At 40.5% G+C, this 19,678-nt stretch overlaps 1 protein-coding gene across 1 annotated transcript in view; it reads left to right on the forward strand.

Moving 5' to 3' along the window:
• Nucleotides 1–2,035: 2,035 nt before the first annotated feature.
• smyd1a (SET and MYND domain containing 1a) overlaps nucleotides 2,036–19,678 on the forward strand; it is a 20,317-nt gene continuing 2,674 nt past the window's right edge. The window contains exons 1-9 of the mRNA XM_016289140.1: nucleotides 2,036–2,353; nucleotides 12,368–12,544; nucleotides 12,755–12,968; nucleotides 13,052–13,182; nucleotides 13,313–13,351; nucleotides 15,725–15,920; nucleotides 16,157–16,249; nucleotides 17,069–17,232; nucleotides 17,332–17,500. Of these exons, the coding sequence (XP_016144626.1) occupies nucleotides 2,127–2,353; nucleotides 12,368–12,544; nucleotides 12,755–12,968; nucleotides 13,052–13,182; nucleotides 13,313–13,351; nucleotides 15,725–15,920; nucleotides 16,157–16,249; nucleotides 17,069–17,232; nucleotides 17,332–17,500 (1,410 nt within the window). The 5' untranslated portion in view covers nucleotides 2,036–2,126. The remainder of the gene's footprint in view (nucleotides 2,354–12,367; nucleotides 12,545–12,754; nucleotides 12,969–13,051; nucleotides 13,183–13,312; nucleotides 13,352–15,724; nucleotides 15,921–16,156; nucleotides 16,250–17,068; nucleotides 17,233–17,331; nucleotides 17,501–19,678) is intronic.

Raw genomic sequence — 19,678 nt, forward strand, 5'->3', positions numbered from 1 at the left:
CACCTGTATTCTAAATGAATATTAGAAGATAATGTACTGGATTAAACATAATTGAAACGTAAGCCTAATAAACCGCACCAAAGTCAATAAAACCATGAACACTAACAATGTAAAGAAACACAGGACCATAAATGGCATTTTTTAAAAGAACTTCACACACTCCCGCTATTGAGATGGTGACGACCTCATCTAAGCCCCCGTTATCACAATTAAACTATGGATTTGCTGTGTATCTTTATGTATTTCTGGAAAATTCCCACATTTGCTGCTAATGAGTTTGAGGTATGGTTAGGTTTAGGAGTAAAGTTAGGGTTATAGCTGTTAGAGTTGTGGCATAATAGGTTTGGGTTACGGTTAGGGATAAAGTTAACAGTGTAACTACAAATGTTAAAGGGGTCATATGATGCTATTTTAAAGATCATTGTTTGGTGTATTTGGTGTAACAAAATATGTTGACATGCTCACATGTTCAAAAAACATTTTTCAAATACTGTACGTTATTGTAGGTCCTCTATGCCCCGCCTCTCTCAAACACGTCGTTTTCAACAAAGCCCCCTCCTTTGACAAGCGCAGTCTGCTCTGATTGGCCAGCTGACCCAGTGCATTGTGATTGGCCGAACACCACAAGCACGCGTCGGAAATGTAACGCCCCCTTACCATAATCGCGAGCTTCAGCTTTCAAAGTAAATATCAAGACAGTTAATAATGTCGTTAGTTTTACCATCAGTTCAAGCCCGAAAGGGCAACAGAGTGGCGTGACAGACACAGTGATGATGCAGTACACAAGCCGTGGTTAAGACAGCTGACGTGCTATGATTTCTGACAGACAGTTCACTCTCCTGTGATGTGACCCTGTTCCCCTCACACACACACATACACACACACACAATGCGTTACTCTGCACTGCGCAAAACTCCGCATTTGAACAGTCAATAGCAAATACTTAAACTAATAACAAAACATACTTACAGTCGCTGATTCAGAAGCGCCAGATTGTCATAGCAATTTTTTTTTCGAAATAGCCTTTGTGCACAGCCAGCTTTGTACTCTTCTAGGTTCAAAAAACTGTCGTCCATAAAATGCGTTGCACAAATTCGAACATCTGGGTTGTGCTGTTCTGTTGTAAATAAATCTTAACCAATGATTCCTAATTGCATCTACTTCCGGAAGGCCAAATAAAGCGCTTTTGCTTTCGCACTAAAACACACAGCATCTCCCTGACATGGTTGCATCAACACTACTGCTGTTCCTGAAATCACGCCTTCTTTCTTTGCGTGAACATTTGGGTGGCATTATGCTAATATTTCCACATCGTGATGTAGACATGTGGGGGCGTGTTAGAATGAGCCATTTTAGGTAGGCTTGGTTGACTCTTAACTTTTATAAAGAATATCTCTTTGGATTTGAGACTTTAGTCTTTGCAACTTTACAGATCTTCTTTATGCACCAAGAGCTTGTAACACTCCAAAGAGAAAGGAAAAATTGAAATCGCATCAAATGACCCCTTTAATGAAATGCAAGTAGCCTACTTTAAATGTAATTACAATGCACAAACATTTAAAAAATAAGTATGTTGTACTGGTAAAGTACATTAAAGCCACCTAATATAAACTGTGAGCCAAAAAGCGGTTTCTAATGTGAATATACTTGTTTCTCAATAAAATATGGGACTTGTGATGTGTGAAAAAAGTTAGCTATGAAATTAGCCTTTAGAGTCAGCCACTTTTACATAACCATTCAGAGCAGGTGCAACATTTAAAAATATTTAGCATGTCATTTCCACCAGTGAATGAATGATGTTTTGAGATGTGATGGAAATTACATTAGGCTGAACCCTTATTCAAAGATAATGTGAATAATGATGGATGAAGGTAAACGATGATGTACTATATCAGTTTCTGAACTCCAATGCTCATCTGTATTCCCTCACACTATCAACTCCAGCACAGTCAGTCCGGTTCTGTCAGCTCATGTTCCCCATGATGAGCACACACAGCTGACGGACAAAAATACTCCTGGGGCTCCAACCATGTTCTCTTGGTTTGCTTCCTTCATGCCAGTAACAGCACTTCTCTTCACTGTATCTGCTGTTTGATGGCAGGAAAGGAGCAGCTCTATTTTTAGCCATGCGTTGGGGAGTGGATAGGGTGGATGGGAAGGTAAGCACTGGGAACGGCAGTTCCTCCCTTAGCCGTAGCGGACAACAGTCTGTCACCATGACCGTGGAAAAGATGGATCCTGTGGAAGTGTTTGCAGCCGGGGAGAAAGGCCGTGGCCTCCGTGTCACCAAGGAGATATCAACTGGAGATGTTGTGTTTGCTGAGGCGAGCTTCGCTGCAGTTGTGTTTGACAGGTAAGATCAGGGTTTGGCAACTAGCTGCGAGTTGACTTGACTGGTCAGGAATGGCTTACTTTGGGAAAGGAGTATTTGAGAGAAGAACTAAGCTGAATGTTGTGGACCCTGACCTGTTGACATCTCAATGAAGTAATCCTTGTTGTTTTGGGACACGTAGATGGTGAAGTGGTATAAAAGGATATTATCACAAATGTGACTTGATTAAGAGAGATCATATTGGAAAACTTGTCGTTTTCCAATTGTAATTACACTAAAATAAGAGTAAAACACCCTGTTTTTGGTTATTTTGCTCTTTGAACTTGAAGAGATTTGGTGGCAGTATGTAAGCGCACTCTCAGAAAAAAGGTAAAAATCTGTCACTGGGGATGCACCTTTTCAAAAGATACAAAATTTTACATTTTACGTACTAATATGTACACTTCAGGTACTAATTTAAGGTACCAATGTGGACCCTTTAGATACAAAAGTGTGCCTTTTGAAAAGGTCCTGCCCCCGTGACAGCTTTTGTAACCTTTATTTCGGAGAGTATGGCAACTGTACATAGATTTATCGGCACAAAATAATTGTTTTCTCTTGTCACAAACACAACCGTGCTTGTGGTAGATCAATATTAGAAAGTGTCTTTGTATGTGAACAATCCAGACTTTTTTCTATAGATGTACCTTCACAAATCTATATTGGAATTGGTGTTTAAATAATGGAAAGGGACTGGTTTAGTTCTGTTAAATGGAGAACGACGTTTACTATGTACATATTCTGCAGGTTAAGCTCTAGCTACAGTATGTGAGAGCTCAGATTACGGAGCGGCCAAAGTGTCTAATTCAGGATCAGCTGTGCTAAACATCTTAAAATGGTCAAAAATGGGCTTTCAGATTGTGCTTTGTGAGTAAATATTCTGTAGATTGAAGGGTTATCCCTACAGGTGTTGCTCATGTAAATGTTTAAAGTCTGTCTTTTGTTGTTCTGAAGAGATTCATTGTGCACAGAGTCACCAGAATAACTGAAGGACATGCTTTAGATGTAACGTTATTTATAATCATGTGAATGTGAAAACATTCATAGTTAATCAGTATTGTTCCTGCAGTCAGTGTGTAGATGTTTGCTGATGGTTTAAAACCAGCTGCATTGCCACGTTTCTCCTCAATGCCATATTTTTATTTCTTAATATTGTTTTTTTTTTCTTTAAATGCAAAGCCTCTGTGCCTGTTAGATACACATTTCGTTTTGGGGTTTTTCCCCAGGAGAATTTCAGACTGGGTTATGTTTAGTCACTATCGTGACATTTTTGTGTACTTGCAGATGTTATGAGCGCTAAACGGTGTGAGAGATTCCATTCTCATGTGACAAGATCATAGTTTCACCTCCATAAAAAGACAAGAGCCACTGTGGAAAACAGCACAGAGTACTTAGCCCTTTGAGCTTCTGTAAACACAAACATGTTTCCGAGAGCGTCTGGATGAAACCAGTACAAATGACAACAAAGAGTTAACCTGGATGTCATGTCTGCTTACTGTATGCTGACTTTTAAAGGGGGAGGCGATGGTGCGTCCAATGACATCAGTGTTCAGTAAAGTCATCTTAAAATAGAAAATTATTTAAATCACATGAAGCAATATTTCTAAGCATGCAAGTTGACACCAGAAGACTGAGCTGACATTTCCTCACCTTTATAATTAAAGCAAAGTTCAAACATCTTAATTGGTCTAAAGGATATGCCCTGCAGAGTAGAATCACCTTAGTTAATTACAGCAAATGTGTTTATTCATTTTTAAATAGTTTATTCCTTAATCATGTTACTAATCAAAAATGGTACAAAAATGACTCAATACTGCATACAATCTGCCAGTCATATTAAATATAACCCATTTTTAGGGATATCAATTTATCACACAAGTTAAGCATCCAGATGGTCTTTTATTTGATCCTTTGGGATAAGATTTGAGTTTAATGTTGCCCATATAAAGAACATTTATATAAAGATCCTTCTGAGAGTTATCTGCCTGTCTGATTCACATGTGTCTGAGGAGGGGTGGGATCATAAAAACAACCAAAGACATCAGACTCAGATCTACTTGTTTATATTAACAGATACATACAACAGAACTGTCAGGATAAAGGAAGCATAATGGAAGAGAAAATAATACAGTCATCTAGAGTTTGTGGTTAAATCTTTTTCTGTATGAATAAATGTAAATATTTTTTGTTTCTATATGTAAACACAGAATACCTACCGTTCAGTTATTGCCATGAAAATATATGTCGGTGACCTTTCATTTGAACATTTTCTCCATGTTGGCCATCCGTCCAGACTGTTTACACCAGGGTTCATCCCTGGGACCCTACTAAGGACAAGTGGTTTGCAGAATGGATGGATAGAAGGGTTACATGATGACACTGTGGCAAACTAAGACACCTGTTTTTGACGGCAAGGTCACTGAAAATGGTTGAGGAGCCCAATTAATACATCTGCAATTAGGACATGTGAGTGTGGAGTTGTAGGATAGCTGTGGTTGGACCTGTCTAGATTGGTGTCTGCAAAAACGTCATACAGCTCTGTTCTGGATTCACTGGTTTTCTCATTTTTCATCTTTCAGTTTAAAGCAATGGTCTTCAACCCTGCTCCTGTATACCTTGGAGTTTAGCTCCAGCCCTGATAAAACACACCTGAACCAGTGAATCGAGGTCTTCAGGCTTGCTTGAAAATTACAAGCAGGTGTGTTGAAGCAGGTTTGAGATAAACTGGGCAGGAGAGTGGGTCTCCAGCAGCAGGTTTGAAGACCTCTGGGTTAAAGGACTAGTAATCAGTAATGACCAAGAATGCCATCGTTGGTCAAGAAAGGACCAGTAATCAGCAAACTGGTGTTCATGAATCCTTCATATCAGAGTCTTTGTTGTGGCTTGCACATGGCAGATGTAGAAGAGAGTACCATCCTGCTTAAATATGAGAAAAATTAAGACAAACATGGTTTACATGCACCTGTCCTCCGGTCCGAGACATGCTGGGAGAGGCTCCAGCACTCCCATAACCCTACAGAGGATAAGAGAGGATGAATGAGTGGATGGATTAACATGGTTACAACTGCCAGAAAGAGACTGAACATGACAGGAGCCGGATCAACTTAATCTCAATGCAAGTCCTATCCACAACCTATTGCTGCTCTATATAAGCACTCCGGGAGGCATGGCAAGGAAAATATGTCAATCAACAGTTTGCTAAGACAAGTCTTTATTCTGCTGCTAAGGCTGTTCTTGAATCTGCCATAGGACAAAGATCATGTTAGAGGTGGAGTTTTTTTTCTGAAGTTACCCTGAGATTTTGGAAGGATCTTTTCAATTATGTATTGTGTGAGATGGAGGATCATGCCTCTGATCAGTACTTTGCCTTCTACTGGCAGCACTGAAATGCCATGATTCCTTCAGCAGGTTCACCAGAACCCTGTCTCTTTTATACAATGTAAAAATATTGCATCTTTCCAGTCTGGAGGAACAGTTTTGTACTCCCAAATTCTATGGCTGAAATTGTGAAGACTTTGTTGTAGCATCACTTTTAAGTGCTTCTGCAAGAACTCCATCAGGTCCTGCTTTCTTGTTTTTGAGTCTATTTACTGAGGCAAAGATCTCAGTAGGGATCAATCAAGTTCATGCACTGGAGGGAAATTTGGTAGGTGATTGAACATGCTGGAGTTTGAAGGTTTCCTTTGGTTGTGGTGTTCAGTTCAATAATTCCATATATTCCAATAACGTCAGACCCAGTACTCTTTGTGTACTGCTTTGGTTCTGGAAAATTGCCATCAAATTGCAGGAGGGCCTTCTGCATAAATGCAGGCTGGAGCCAGAATGTCCGTTTCAGACCCTCACTGGGATCCAATAACAAGCCAGATCAATCCCGGAATTGAGACAGAGCGATCCAGAGCTGATGTGCAGCTTTGTCTTTATGGTACTGTCTGGGATATGTGTAAAAATAAAAGCACAGAACACGGTAATATTCTGGCAGCGTGAATTAACAAGATCATGCAATGTCAGAACAGTTACCAGAACATATCAGAGTTTGGAACCTTCCATGCAACTGAGTCCACGGACTCAAAAAAACCATTAGGTCAGAGACCTTCGATCCTGCTTCCGAAGGTTCACTGTCCTGCAGTGTTTAATTTCAAAACTTGCCTGGAAGTTTTTAGTAATCCTGATTAACAGGACCTTGATTAACAGTTTCAGGTATGTCTGATTAGAACTGAAGATAAACTCTGCAGGAGTTTTTACTGCATACTGCTTTTGACAGCAAAGCCCCTTCCATATTGTCGATGGGATTTGACCTTTCCAAAGGAGGGTGTATTGCTCAACTTTAGTCTGAGACTACAGAGAATTGTGTATACTTCAAGACTGTGAAGTCTACATTGTGAATGTATGCTCAGTTACAGCATGGGATGTGCAGTAGTTGGATCTTTTGTCATTGTGAGTGTATTCAGTAGAGTGTGTCATTTCCATATTCCATAGATTGTTTACTTTTTGTCTGCACAGAGGGATGCTAGGCCACTGAGGTAAATTTTGGAATAGGCAATTTTCCTCAGATAGCAAAATTCCTGAGGCCCAGATCAAGCCCACACCTCACACTTTCATCTGGCCCACATACCGTGTTGAATGATGGCAATTGGGCGGTCCACTCCTGTTTGCCATATTTGGGCCACAAGCAAGCCAAAAGAAGGCCCAGTGTCAGCCATGAATAAACCAAATAAAGCAGAACTGGCCCAAATCTGGGCCACATTGATTTGAATTCTGGCCCGGATCCGGCCCAGATCCAACACCTTGCTCCAGCCCACATTCTGTGAAGAATGATGGTATTTGGGCGGTCCACTCCTGTTTGCCATAATTGGGCCACGAGCAAGCCAAAAGAAGGCACAATGTCAGCCATGAATAAACCAAATAAATCAGAACTGGCCCAAATCTGGGCCACATTGATTTTAATTCTGGCCCAGATCCGGCCCAGATCCAACACCTTGCTCCGGCCCACATACTGCGTGGAATATTGGCATTTGGGCAGACCAGTTCTGTTTGCCAGATTTGGGCCTCAAGTAAGCCTTACCATTGTTGCATGTAAGCCAACCAAATAAACCAAAACTGGCCCTAATGTGGGCCATAGTTGATTTTTATTCTAACCCTGGTCTTCCCCACATTCCTCATGTGGCCCACATGCTGCATGGAATGGTGGCATTTTGGCAGTGGTCCACATGCAGGCCACTACACAGCCACATTTGAGCTATTAATGAACTAAATAAACCATAAATATACATTATCTGGGCCATACTAAGCCTTAAGTGAGTTGTGCATCAACAATACTTAACATTGTAAAGAGAAATTTAAAAATGTCCTTCATAAATATTCAAATAAGTTCCAGAAATGTGTCCTACTTGATAAAATCATCTGACCCAAGTTTTGCACAAGCAGCAATTAAAATGTCACAGATAAATATCGAAAGACACTTCTCACTTAGATGCTTCTCACTCAGACTCTACCTACACAGTAAGTCTGTAAGTGTCATAGCTACACTGTATTAAAGAGTGCACGACGAAGATGAAAGGTTGTATATCATAAGTCTTTAATCCAACAAGGGTAGATCCAAACACAATGTAGCACAGCAACATGTAGACGTAAGCTTTTTCTATGCGGTTAGGCCGTTCGTCCACACGCAAACGCAGCACCAGTTCACTGAAACCAAACATTTTTGAAAACGCCTGCCAGGCTGAAGATTTTCAAAAACTCTGGTTGCAGTGTTGCGAAACCGGAGTTTTTGGCTTGTGACATCGGCGCCTGTGCTGTTATCTCCGCCTACTGGAGACTTTTTCAGGCTTCTGATTGGCCAACATGGCTTTACGGTTGAGATTATATTGCCACCTGTTGTTTTGGCACGCTTCATAGCATGCGTTTGCGTTTTCATGTGGACGGAGATTTTTTTTTTTTAAATGGAAGAAGGAAAAACTAATTTTATAAAAATACCCGTGTGCATGTGGACATGGCCTCAGAGTGAACATACAGGAACTTAAGTACTCAGACCAAACAAGGATAATTAACTAAGCACACCTGAACAGAATAATACAATCAACACAACAAGGGAAAACAAAGCCCAAATTAACAGAAACGGTGACAGTAAGAGTACAATCATTATAGTGCACTTCTGTTTTTATGCTGCACAGTACACATATAAAACACTGCCATTAAAAGCATGTATCAAAAAATTAATTGCTGCATATGTAGCCTTTTTAAGAATAACATCCAGATCACCCTGCATCAGTTAACTGTGTTGCATCCTACTAAAAGTAGCCAAAATCTATTAGGCCATATTTACAATTTCAAGCTTCCATTTCAATTAGCCATTGTCAAGTGTTACATCCAAGAAGTGGCCTCATTTGTCAAGTGTTACAACCATAAGTGGTCCTCATCTGTTTTATAATATATGGGGCATATTTGCCATGTCAAATATGGGACAAGTTGGCTTATGCCGAGTTCACACTGCACGATATTAGCCCGATTTTTCACTCGCCAACAGGTTTTGTGAAATCGCCGACAAATGCCCGACATTGGAGGCAAATCGTGCTCGTTCACGCGAGTGACAATCCCGCAGTGTGAATTATCAAAGGCGCGATCTGAGGGAATCGCCGATGCGTCGCAGACGCCCGCGAATTATTTGGCATGCTAAATATCTGGAGCTGTCGGCGATTCACAATCACGCTGTGTGAAATGAGTTCTGACTGAAAAACACATCGGCGATGACCTACAGCCAATGAGAGACCAAGATATAGGGCAGAGGGAAGTTCGGGGAGGAGTTATAGACCAGAATATCAGTATTTTAATAGATATATGAACAATTATATCATACAGAAACAAGCACAAACTTTTGCTTGCCCAGCCACAACATCAGCATAACAGTTACTGCAAAATTATTTACCTCCAACTCTCTTTGCAGAACACCCAATCCCTGTTCCCTGGATCTCCCTCCTGCATCATCTGTTTTTCTTTTTCTCCTTGTAGCTGGAAATCAGCTCACAGACAATTTGCGGGCTATATATATATATATATATATATATGAATAATTACAGTCTCGCTGGAGAACTCTGACGCACTCGGGTTCTCGCGTTATTTCCTTATCACTTCTCGCGGGCCACTTTATGCATGTGTTTTGTTGTGAAACGTAGTTTGCGGACCAGACAGAGCTGTCGGCGATTCTTCTTATTGTGAAGTCATGCAGTGTGAAACCCCCTGTCACCGATCCATCGTGCAATGTGAACACAGCAGCAACTGAATGCTACCCCAGATAGTCATGCAGTGTGAAAACAACGGTGATCCGACGAGTTTGAAAATCATGCAGTGTGAACTCGGCATTACACACTGATTAGCCAATGCTGACTGTGCCGTATATTTGCCAAAAGTGGCCCAAATTGTTATTAATTATTTGGGCAATATTTGTCATTTTATATGGGGGCCACATTTGCGCCATCATATGTGGGCCACTTTAGGCTCTCAGCCACATTAGCCAGCGCTCACTGTGCCATGTCTTTGCCAAACCTGGCCCAAATATGTTTGAGGATAACTGGGCCACATTTGCGGAATCATATAAGGGCCACTTTAGGCTCACAGCCACATTAGTCAATTCTCACTGAGCCATATCTTTGCCAAAACTGGCCCATACATGTTTTAACATACCTGGGCAACATTTGTGGCATCATATGTGGGCCACTTTAGGCTCACAGCCACATTAGTCAATTCTCACTGAGCCATATCTTTGCCAAAACTGGCCCATACATGTTTTAACATACCTGGGCAACATTTGTGGCATCATATGTGGGCCACTTTAGGCTCACAGCCACATTAGCCAGTGCTTACCATGCCATATCTTTGCCAAAACTGGCCCAGATACGTTTGAGGATAACTGGGCCACATTTGTGACATCATATGCGGGCCACTTTAGGCTCACAGCTACATTAGCCAGTGCTCACTGTGCCATATCGTAGCCAAAACTGGCCCAGATACGTTTAAGGATAACTGGGCCACAGTTGTGGCATCATATGCGGGCCACTTTAGGCTCACAGTCACATTAGCCAGTGCTCACTGTGCCATATCTTTGCCAAAACTGGCCCAGAGATGCTTTAGGATAACTGGGCCACATTTGTGGCATCATATACGGGCCACTTTAGACTCACAACCACATTAGCCAGTGCTTACCATGCCATATCTTTGCCAAAACTGGCCCAGATATGTTTTAATGTACCTGGGCAGCATTTGCTGAAATATATGTGGACCACATTTGGTTTACACCCTGATTAGCCTTTGTCGATAATGCCACATTTTTGCCAAAGGTGGCCCACATTTGATTGGCACTATTTAGGCCATAATCACTGTTTACCACATGGGCCACTTTAGGGTCACATTCAGATTACACATTGCCGTCAACACCGCATCTTTACCTACAGAGGACCACATGTGATTTGATACATTTTGGCCATTTTTGCTGTCTTACATATGGGCCACTTCAGGCAAACATCCATTTTGCCCAGGCCATAAGAAGGCCAGCAGTGCCATATCATCGCCTTAAGTGGCCCACATCCGCATGCTAACTGGGCTGTCAAGGAGTGAGCAGTTCAGACCTTAAAAGGCGCTGCTCAGTGATGTGAGTGCTGCTCCATCACATTCACATCCACACAATGAGAGTCACAATTCAAGACCTGCCTCCATCACCCCTGTCCCATCATTGTGGGACATGCAGGTGGAAGTGATAACCTGTCCAAAGAGTCCTGGCAATACAGCTTGATTCCATGATTTAAGTACTAGGGCAAGAGATAAACTGTAAATCAACAGTGTTAGGACTAAGCAGCAAGGGGACGAAAGTCTCAGTCTCAGATCTCAGTCTGTCAAGCCTTCCTCTCATATGCTCCCAACACAGTCCTGCCAGTAAGAACAGGTGTCTTGGTAAAAAGAAGTTCTGTCCTTCTGCTTTTTCTGTGGGACTAAATACTTTTTTTCCCCACTGTATGTCCAGAGTCTTTGGGAAGCGTGAAGAAGAACACTCTAAGTTTCAGGCATACAGTAGGTGTGTTAAGTGCTCAGGTTGAGATCAGTTCATTCAAGGCCGAGACCTGAGCAGGTTGAGTTGAGTCAAGACTAAGACCAGAAGAGGGTCGAGTCTGAGTCAAGAGCTAAAGAAAATCGAAACGATTCAGACCATGTAAATAAATGTTTTTCTTTGGGGTGAATGAAGCCTGGTTTCACATCAGTGTTCAAAGCACACACAGACATGGTAGCACAGAGTGGATAACAGACCACAAAACGTATCCGCAGCATTGTAGTTGTGACTGGAATCAGTCTTGAGTCCTAGTCAAGACAGTGTCCAAAAACTCTGAAGTCCATTACAAGACCAAGCTGCAAAAATATGGTCTTGAACTCAGACTCAAGATGGAGTGATCCGGTACTACTATAATGGAAATCATGGGTCGTAAAAATTCCATCCATTCCCAGTCAAGCAACAATACAAATTAAGACATTTCAAGAGTTAGATGGCATGCCATGTATTTATATACTTGACATACACATGGAAAAGCCAGTGCACATCAGCACCAATAGGATTTCCAAATAGATAGAGAATTAATCATTAATCATTCGCTGTAATTCAATATTTAGAATATTTGATGGCACTCAGAATCCCAAAACACACAAGCTGAGTTTACATGTAAAAATAGATGTGGTTCCTAGACCAAAATAATTTCTTGCAAAAATAGTATATTAAGTTTTACACCATTTCGCTGACATGGACCTCCTATATTATTTTGTTAACACACATTGTTTGTGCATATACACTCACAGATCACTCATCATCAACACCCGCTTGCATTTTTACAAAAATTGCATCAAATGTAATAGGTGGTCATAATGAACAGCCATGTGTTTGAAACTGGTATGAAAATAGGGCACATAGCATGTTTTCAGTGAGGATTCTACTAAAACAGATCTGTATGTGTTGTCTGTCAGTCTCTCTCTGCAGGTGTGTCACAGCTGTTTCCGCCGGCAGGCGAACCCTCATCGCTGCGCCCAGTGCAAATTTGCCTACTACTGTGACCGCACGTGCCAGCGTGCCGCATGGGACGAACACAAGCAGGAATGTTCTGCCATTAAAAATATAGGAAAAGCTCCCAATGAGAATGTGCGGTGAGTCATGTGATCTAAGACTGACCTTTAAAATGTTACAATAAAAATAAAATATTTCAAATGTAAAACGTGTAATTACTGTGATGATGCTGAAACAATACGTTTTAGTACTTGTGGCTGCAGCCACATTTTATCCAAAGAAAACAAATCTGGAAATGTTCAGGCTCAAATGGCACATGTTTATTGGCGTTCAATGTCCTGACATTGCAGTCTGGTCGCTCGTATCCTGTGGCGTATTCAGAAGGACACGGGTCTGGTCTCCAACGCTCAGCTCACCACCCTTGACCTCCTGGAGGATCACCTGTCCAAAATGTCCCCCGAGGACCTGAAAGAACTCAAAGTCGATGTGCAACACTTCTACAATTACTGGCCTAAAAAGAGCAAACCCGTCGGCGAGGACTACGTGTCGCATCTCTTTGGTGTGGTAGGCACTGATTTGCCCAACCGCACACTTCTTCGCTTGTACTCATGAAACTCAGATGAGAAAGATGTTTCTCTCGTCCTCAGATTAACTGCAATGGTTTTACACTGAGCGATCAGAGGGGTTTTCAGGCGGTGGGCGTGGGTCTGTTTCCTAACCTATGTTTGGTCAATCATGACTGCTGGCCCAACTGCACCGTCATTCTCAATCCCGGCAAGTGAGTAGATGAGAATTCAGTGAAGAACCACCATATGTCTATCAGCTCCTGTGATAACATCCTAAATCATACAGAAGCTTGATTAGGTGTTAATCCAGATCTAAATGTCTGGTGTGTTTCTCTTTTGCAGTCAAGCGGCTCTGGATGCTTCATTCCACTCAAAGAGAAGGTGAGTCAGTGTGACACACACTAACATCTGCCCTTTTACCCCTGACTTACTCACAGCATCATAGCCATGTCATGTCCTTAATAGTTCACCTAAAAATGAAAATTCTGTCATTGTTTCGTTACAAACCTGGATGACTTTCTTTCTTTTTTCAATCCAATTACAGTGAATACTGGAACTTTAATGCTTTAAAAAGGACATAAAAGTCATATTTTATGATTTTTTTTGTCATTTTGAGAGTTTGACTGTCCCAGACATCATTTATTTTCATGATATGGAAAACAGGGCAGGACTTGTGTCCACCTCAGTTTTATTTTAGTATCATTGATGTACTGTTATAGTTTTTGTTAATATTTTGAATACAATTTTATTTTTATGTGTTCTGATTTCACTTTAACTTCCGTTAAAGTTTTAATAATTTTGTTCTGTGCTTTCGTCATGTTTATTCTTTTTTTAATATGTCTATATAATTTTAATGATTTTTTAAAAATTAGTTTTACTTTATTTGGTTTTGTTACGGAGCGAACGAGACGTGAGACATGCGGATCCATGTGTAATGCATTATTTACAAAGGCGTGGTCAATAAACAGGCAAGGGTCAGATAACACAGGTATATCACAGGCAAGACAAAGAATATTCCTAGGGCTAGCGTGGGTCTTCGATCGGCGAACAGTATCCAGAGGGCTTGACAAGAGGGGTAATCCAATAACACGAGCAATAGTCCAGGCGAGGTGCAAACACAGTCTGAAACAGCAAGACAAAGGGTTAATCCAAGAAACACAGGCAGAAGGTCAGGAAACAGACAACATGAAGTGACTAGACTAATGGTGCGTTCAAGTCATGTCGGATAGATCGTATTTACGAGTTGAACACACATGAACATCACCCCAAAGTCGTTATTACGAGTGGAAAACTCGTTTAAAATTTTCTTTAAGCCCCGAGTTTCCGAGTTGGGGGCGTGTCAATGAGAAACATGGCGGAATCGATTAATGCAACGGTAGATGACGGTAAATTTTTGTTTAAATTGATAGTTTAGTTGTCCTATAAACTTAAATTGGTCATGTTCTTGTTACGCAGCTGAAATCCAAGTAAAAAAATGCAGACCCTGTTGTATTTTCTTGTAATTTATTAAAAGAAGGTACACCGCCATCTTGTGCCGACTAAACTGGCTTGAACGCACCTGACGTCGTAATTACGACTTGTCAACTCATAAGTACGAACGTCCCAGGAGGACTTGAACGCAGCATAAGACTATAGAACAAGGACTGGGAACTAGGAACGGCTCCGTAATGTAGCTATCGCTAGAAGAGTGATATGTGCTAAACAATACTCGGCAGTGAGAAAGAGGATTGGCTTATGTAGGGTGTTTGATTGGTTGCAGCTGTGTGTGTAATCAGTGCAATGGATGATGGGAAATGTAGTCCGGTGTGAAGTGCAATAGTAGTGTGGTGCAAGAGTCCATCATAATGAGCGGGTGGTCTCTGGTGGTGAGCGAACGGAAGGGCAGGCACAGGATTCGTGACAGGTTTAGTTATTTTAGTACTTTTTAAAAAATTTTATTTATTTAATTTCAGTTAACATTTATTTTGTTTCAAGTAATGAAAATAATTTTTAATGGTTATAGTTTTATTTAATGATAGTAACCCCGGTTCACATTTGGAAGCATTAAAGTAAACTATTTGATAACACTTTACAAAAAGGCTACATTTATTAATAGTTAAGTACTGTGACCAAACACTGAACAACAGATTGTTTCCATTTAGGTTCATCTTAATTGATAAATTAACTATTGCTCATTGTTACAATATGTTTGGTCCTAATGCATTGTCTAATGTTAATGTATACAACTTGAAATGTTTTAAATGTATTAGTTTATGTTAAAAATTAACATTAACCTGGATATTTTAAATGTTGTAAAAGGAAGTTTATTGCCGTTCAATTTAGTAATCAATGTTTATGAACTGAACTGAATTGAAAAGTGTTACCAGCTATTCCTTAAAGTGCAGAAAACATTGAGAAAATAAGAATAAGAGCTGTTCATGTTTAGTAAACTATGTAAAACAGCTCCAGCCGTTCTTATGTAATCTAGTCTAGGTACTCAAGAGTAGAAGCACTCATCGAGTCATCATGTATACCTGGTCTGTCACATGTTGAGTTGTGATCCGCTCTAGGGTTCTCACTCAATGTCTTCATCATGAAGTATTTTTGATTTGATTTAGCATGGTGTTCCATGTGAGCTGCTAAAATAGCTTTTATAGGTGTTTTTTTTTACTAACACAACAAGTGCATTTTATAATTCCTCACTTGTGTGAGACTGAATAGATGTTGCTGTTGTTGAAGAGAATTGTTCTCTCTGTGACTCTGGGAATGAGCTAGGATCGAGCTGAGGGCTCTGGGGGAGATCTCTGAAGGAGAAGAGCTGACCGTCAGCTATGTGGACTTCCTGATCGTGTCCAAGGAGCGCCAGCGGCTGCTCAAGCAGCAGTATTACTTCGACTGCAAGTGCGAGCACTGCACCAGCGGCATGAAAGATGACCTGATGACGGCTGTCAGAGACACTGATGGACACAAGGTTCATATCGGCCTCCAAATCTGTACTATAGTAAAATATACAAAACCACTGTCCCTGGCAGTCTGAGTTTAATATGACTATTTGAATTCCCTAGCTGATTCTAAAGCAGTTTGCACAAGGTAGTTGGTGTTTATATGTAGATGACTGAATGATAATACAGTCATGCTAGAAACATCCAGTGATCTCCTCAGATCATCAGTCTGTAGTTATAATGAAGTGTGTCTGCCTGTCTGCAGCCGTCTGCTGATGTGGTGAAGGCGGTGACAGATTTCAGTCTTCAGGCTCTGGTTAAGATCGAAGAAGCTCGTACTGAAGGAAACTTTCATGAGGTGAGTCTAGCGATCCCATCCTGATTTCACAGAAAGAGCTCAAACTGAATCACTTGTGTTTTTTTGGTTACTGCCAATTAAAGGGGATCTAAACAGCGTTTCCATACATCAGCAACGAGCTTTACACTGTGTGTTCACCAAAGCCAAAGCAAGATGAAAAGTGTTAACACTTAAAATAATAATAATAATTTGTTGAAGCCAAATTCTGTATTTTTTCTCAAATTAATTTAATTGTTTTAATCAAATTAAATATAATATAATATAATATATATATATGTTTAAATAAAAAATATTTTGAATACAAAGTAAAAAGATTTTATAGTTTGACATTTTTTTTAAGATTTACTATAAAGACCACATTTTTAGTCAATGCATTACTTTATACGTAAACCAAAATGTTGTTACTTAAGAATTTTTACTTGAGATTAAACTACTTATTAGAAATAAAGAACAGTAACTTTGAAAGGCCTTAATGTTTATTGTGATTTCTTTTTAAAGTATATAGAATATTTTCTGTTATGTAGCCTACTAACAAAATTGAACAAAAATACACACGGTAAATGAATGAAACTTTTCCTTTTTGTTATAAAATCATTTCTGTGGTCAGTAAATCATGTGTTCCTCCATCAACATGCTAAAGTAGGCCTATTAGTATTTATTCATTTTTGCTTTTAGACAAACGTTTACTGAACTAAACCGGTCGAAACCATGATTTTCGATTAGACTAATATAAAACTATGCAATTGAAGATATTACTCGGTCGTGTCACTGTACTGTACGTTTTAATCTGCGCTCATTAACGGCTGCTTGGTGCTGTAGGTGGTTAAGATCTGCCGCGAGTGTTTGGAGAAGCAGGATCCAGTGTTTGGAGACACAAGCCTGCATCTGCTGCGCGTCCTCAGCACCGCCAGCGAGGTCCTGTCCTTCCTGCAGCAGTTCACCGAGGCGGCGGGTTACGCAAAGCGCATGGTGGACGGATACACGTGAGTCTGCTGATTTACTCTAAACCTCGTTCATTCCTGAGATTCTGAAATCACCCGTGCTCCTAATATGAGGTCAGCTGGACTCTGTTCTGCTCTCAGGAAGCTTTATCACCCCAATAACGCGCAGCTGGGCATGGCCATCATGAGAGCGGGCGTCACGCACTGGCACGCGGGCCTGATCGAGGCCGCTCACAGGCTGATCTGTAGTGCCTACGCCATCCTCATCATCACACACGGAGCTCATCACCCCATCACCAAAGACCTGGAGGTAAAACACCTACCACTATACCATCATCCTCAGTGGAAACACTGAATGTTACTGTGGTGAAGTCAGTTCAAAAATCATTGAGTTTCTCCCATAACAGCTGAACTTTTGAGCTTAATGAGGTCAATACAAATCAAGACTGTAAGAGAAACTTACTTGTGCTCATTTATGGTGTCATCTTTAATATGATGTCAGAAAGGTCACAGTGATGGCATAACAGGGCTGAAGAGCAGAACGGGGCAGAATGCAATTGTTATGAATGCAAAGGAGATCCTCACTGCAGAACACAAGATCTAGGGGGCGAGGTTGGATCCAAATCCGACTCCTCCCACCTTACATATACCTAAACCTACCCGTCTCCACCCCCTTATCCCTAAACCCACCCATCTCCACCCCCTAGATGTGGCTACAACCCCGCCCCCTGGATCTTTGTTCTGCAGTGAGGGGCTACTGATGCAAAGAGCAGAATGCAATTGTTAAATAATCATTTAAAAAGTGATATAATAATGTATTATATTACTACGTTACTGCTAAGCTAAAAAATGGAAGTTGAACATTCAACTGTTAAAGCATGAAGTTCCCATGAATCAGTGAATTTGAGTTTAATGTGGGTGTATTGTTAGTAAAGTAATCATTAAACGTGTAATCGTTCAAACAAATTAGCCATTTATATTAATGTGATTCAGAGATGAAGTCCATAATGCTAATGTTGTCCACACGAGGGAGCCACAGGATATCAAATCCTGTAATATCTGTTTAACGACTGTGAAAATTGTTCAATAACTTGACTTGTAGTAAAAAAAAATTGCATATAAATTCATTATATTTTCAAATAAAATGTAATAAAGCCCATTATAATAAGTATGCAAAAACTGTAATCTCCTAAATGCTTATAGACCATTATTTTTCATCTTAATTTTAATGGTATTGAAAACATATTTGTCAAGTTGTCAGACATGACTATGTATTAATATTGTGCATATAATAAAACGTCCATAAAGACTCATATTTTACTTGAAAAGAGACATGTCCATTGGAAAACTATATAATCTACACGAGCCATTGTACTTGGACCGCAATGATCGCCTCAAGTTAAACTGCATTGTTTCAGTTTCCTTCTGTGTCGCTGTCCACAATGCTTCTGTAACAGGACTTTGAAATAACAAACAATAAAAGGCATGACTTACGTCGCATCCAGCTAGCCATCTCCGTCCAAGCTCCATGATCCGTATTTTTTTTTCTTAATTTAAATGTCTTGGGAAATGATTTTTTGTAAAGATAAAATCAAATTTGCTTTCATCTTGGAAGAGATATTCAATCACATGAGGCCAAAATATATAAAAACAATACTGATTCGCTAAAATCAAAAGTGGGAGGGTCAGAGGACACTCTGAAACAAGCCAATTAGAGCTCAGCCTCAAGTCACATGCGTTTCAAAAGTTTACAGACCTAATAGACACCCATTTGTCCGGCGCCCCACACACACACAACAAACGAAATAGAGTTTAGATTTTTGTGCTAACATGACTACCAGTCAAATAGTATGTAATGCAATTTCGTGATTATTTTGCAATATATATTTTTAACATGTTGAAGTAGGCTTCTTCCCTGGCTACCTTGGGGGGGCGGGGGCGCCCCGCCCCGCCCCAGCGCCCCTTATTGACCAGCTGCCACTGAATATGGCATAAAATAATTTTTTAAAGGGGTCATATGACGTTGCTAAAAAGAACATTATTTTGTGTATTTGGTGTAATGAAATGTGTTTACACGGTTTAAAGTTAAAAAAACACATTATTTTCCACATACTGTACATTATTGTTTCTCCTCTATGCCCCGCCTTTTTGAAACGCATCGATTTTTACAAAGCTCATCGGTCTGAAAAGCGAGGTGTGCTCTGATTGGCCAGCTATCCAGTGCGTTGTGATTGGCCGAATACCTCAAGCGTGTGACGGAAATGTTACGCCCCTTACCATATTGTGATGGCGTGTCCCGGCCGGAGCAACGACACAAAAACATTAAAACCCATTACAAACAAGGCATTTGTTGCATCCAGTAGGGACATAATTACTGATTATAATGACTTATACTGTCTTTTTACGCGTTGCATTGCATCGCCCTGCGTAAACATAAAACCCTGTCTGCATTTGTGATCAGAGAAATGACAAACAACAAGCGCTACTC

The sequence above is a fragment of the Sinocyclocheilus grahami genome, unplaced genomic scaffold, assembly GCF_001515645.1.
Source record: "Sinocyclocheilus grahami isolate Dianchi unplaced genomic scaffold, SAMN03320097.WGS_v1.1 scaffold241.1, whole genome shotgun sequence".
NCBI lineage: Eukaryota > Metazoa > Chordata > Actinopteri > Cypriniformes > Cyprinidae > Sinocyclocheilus > Sinocyclocheilus grahami.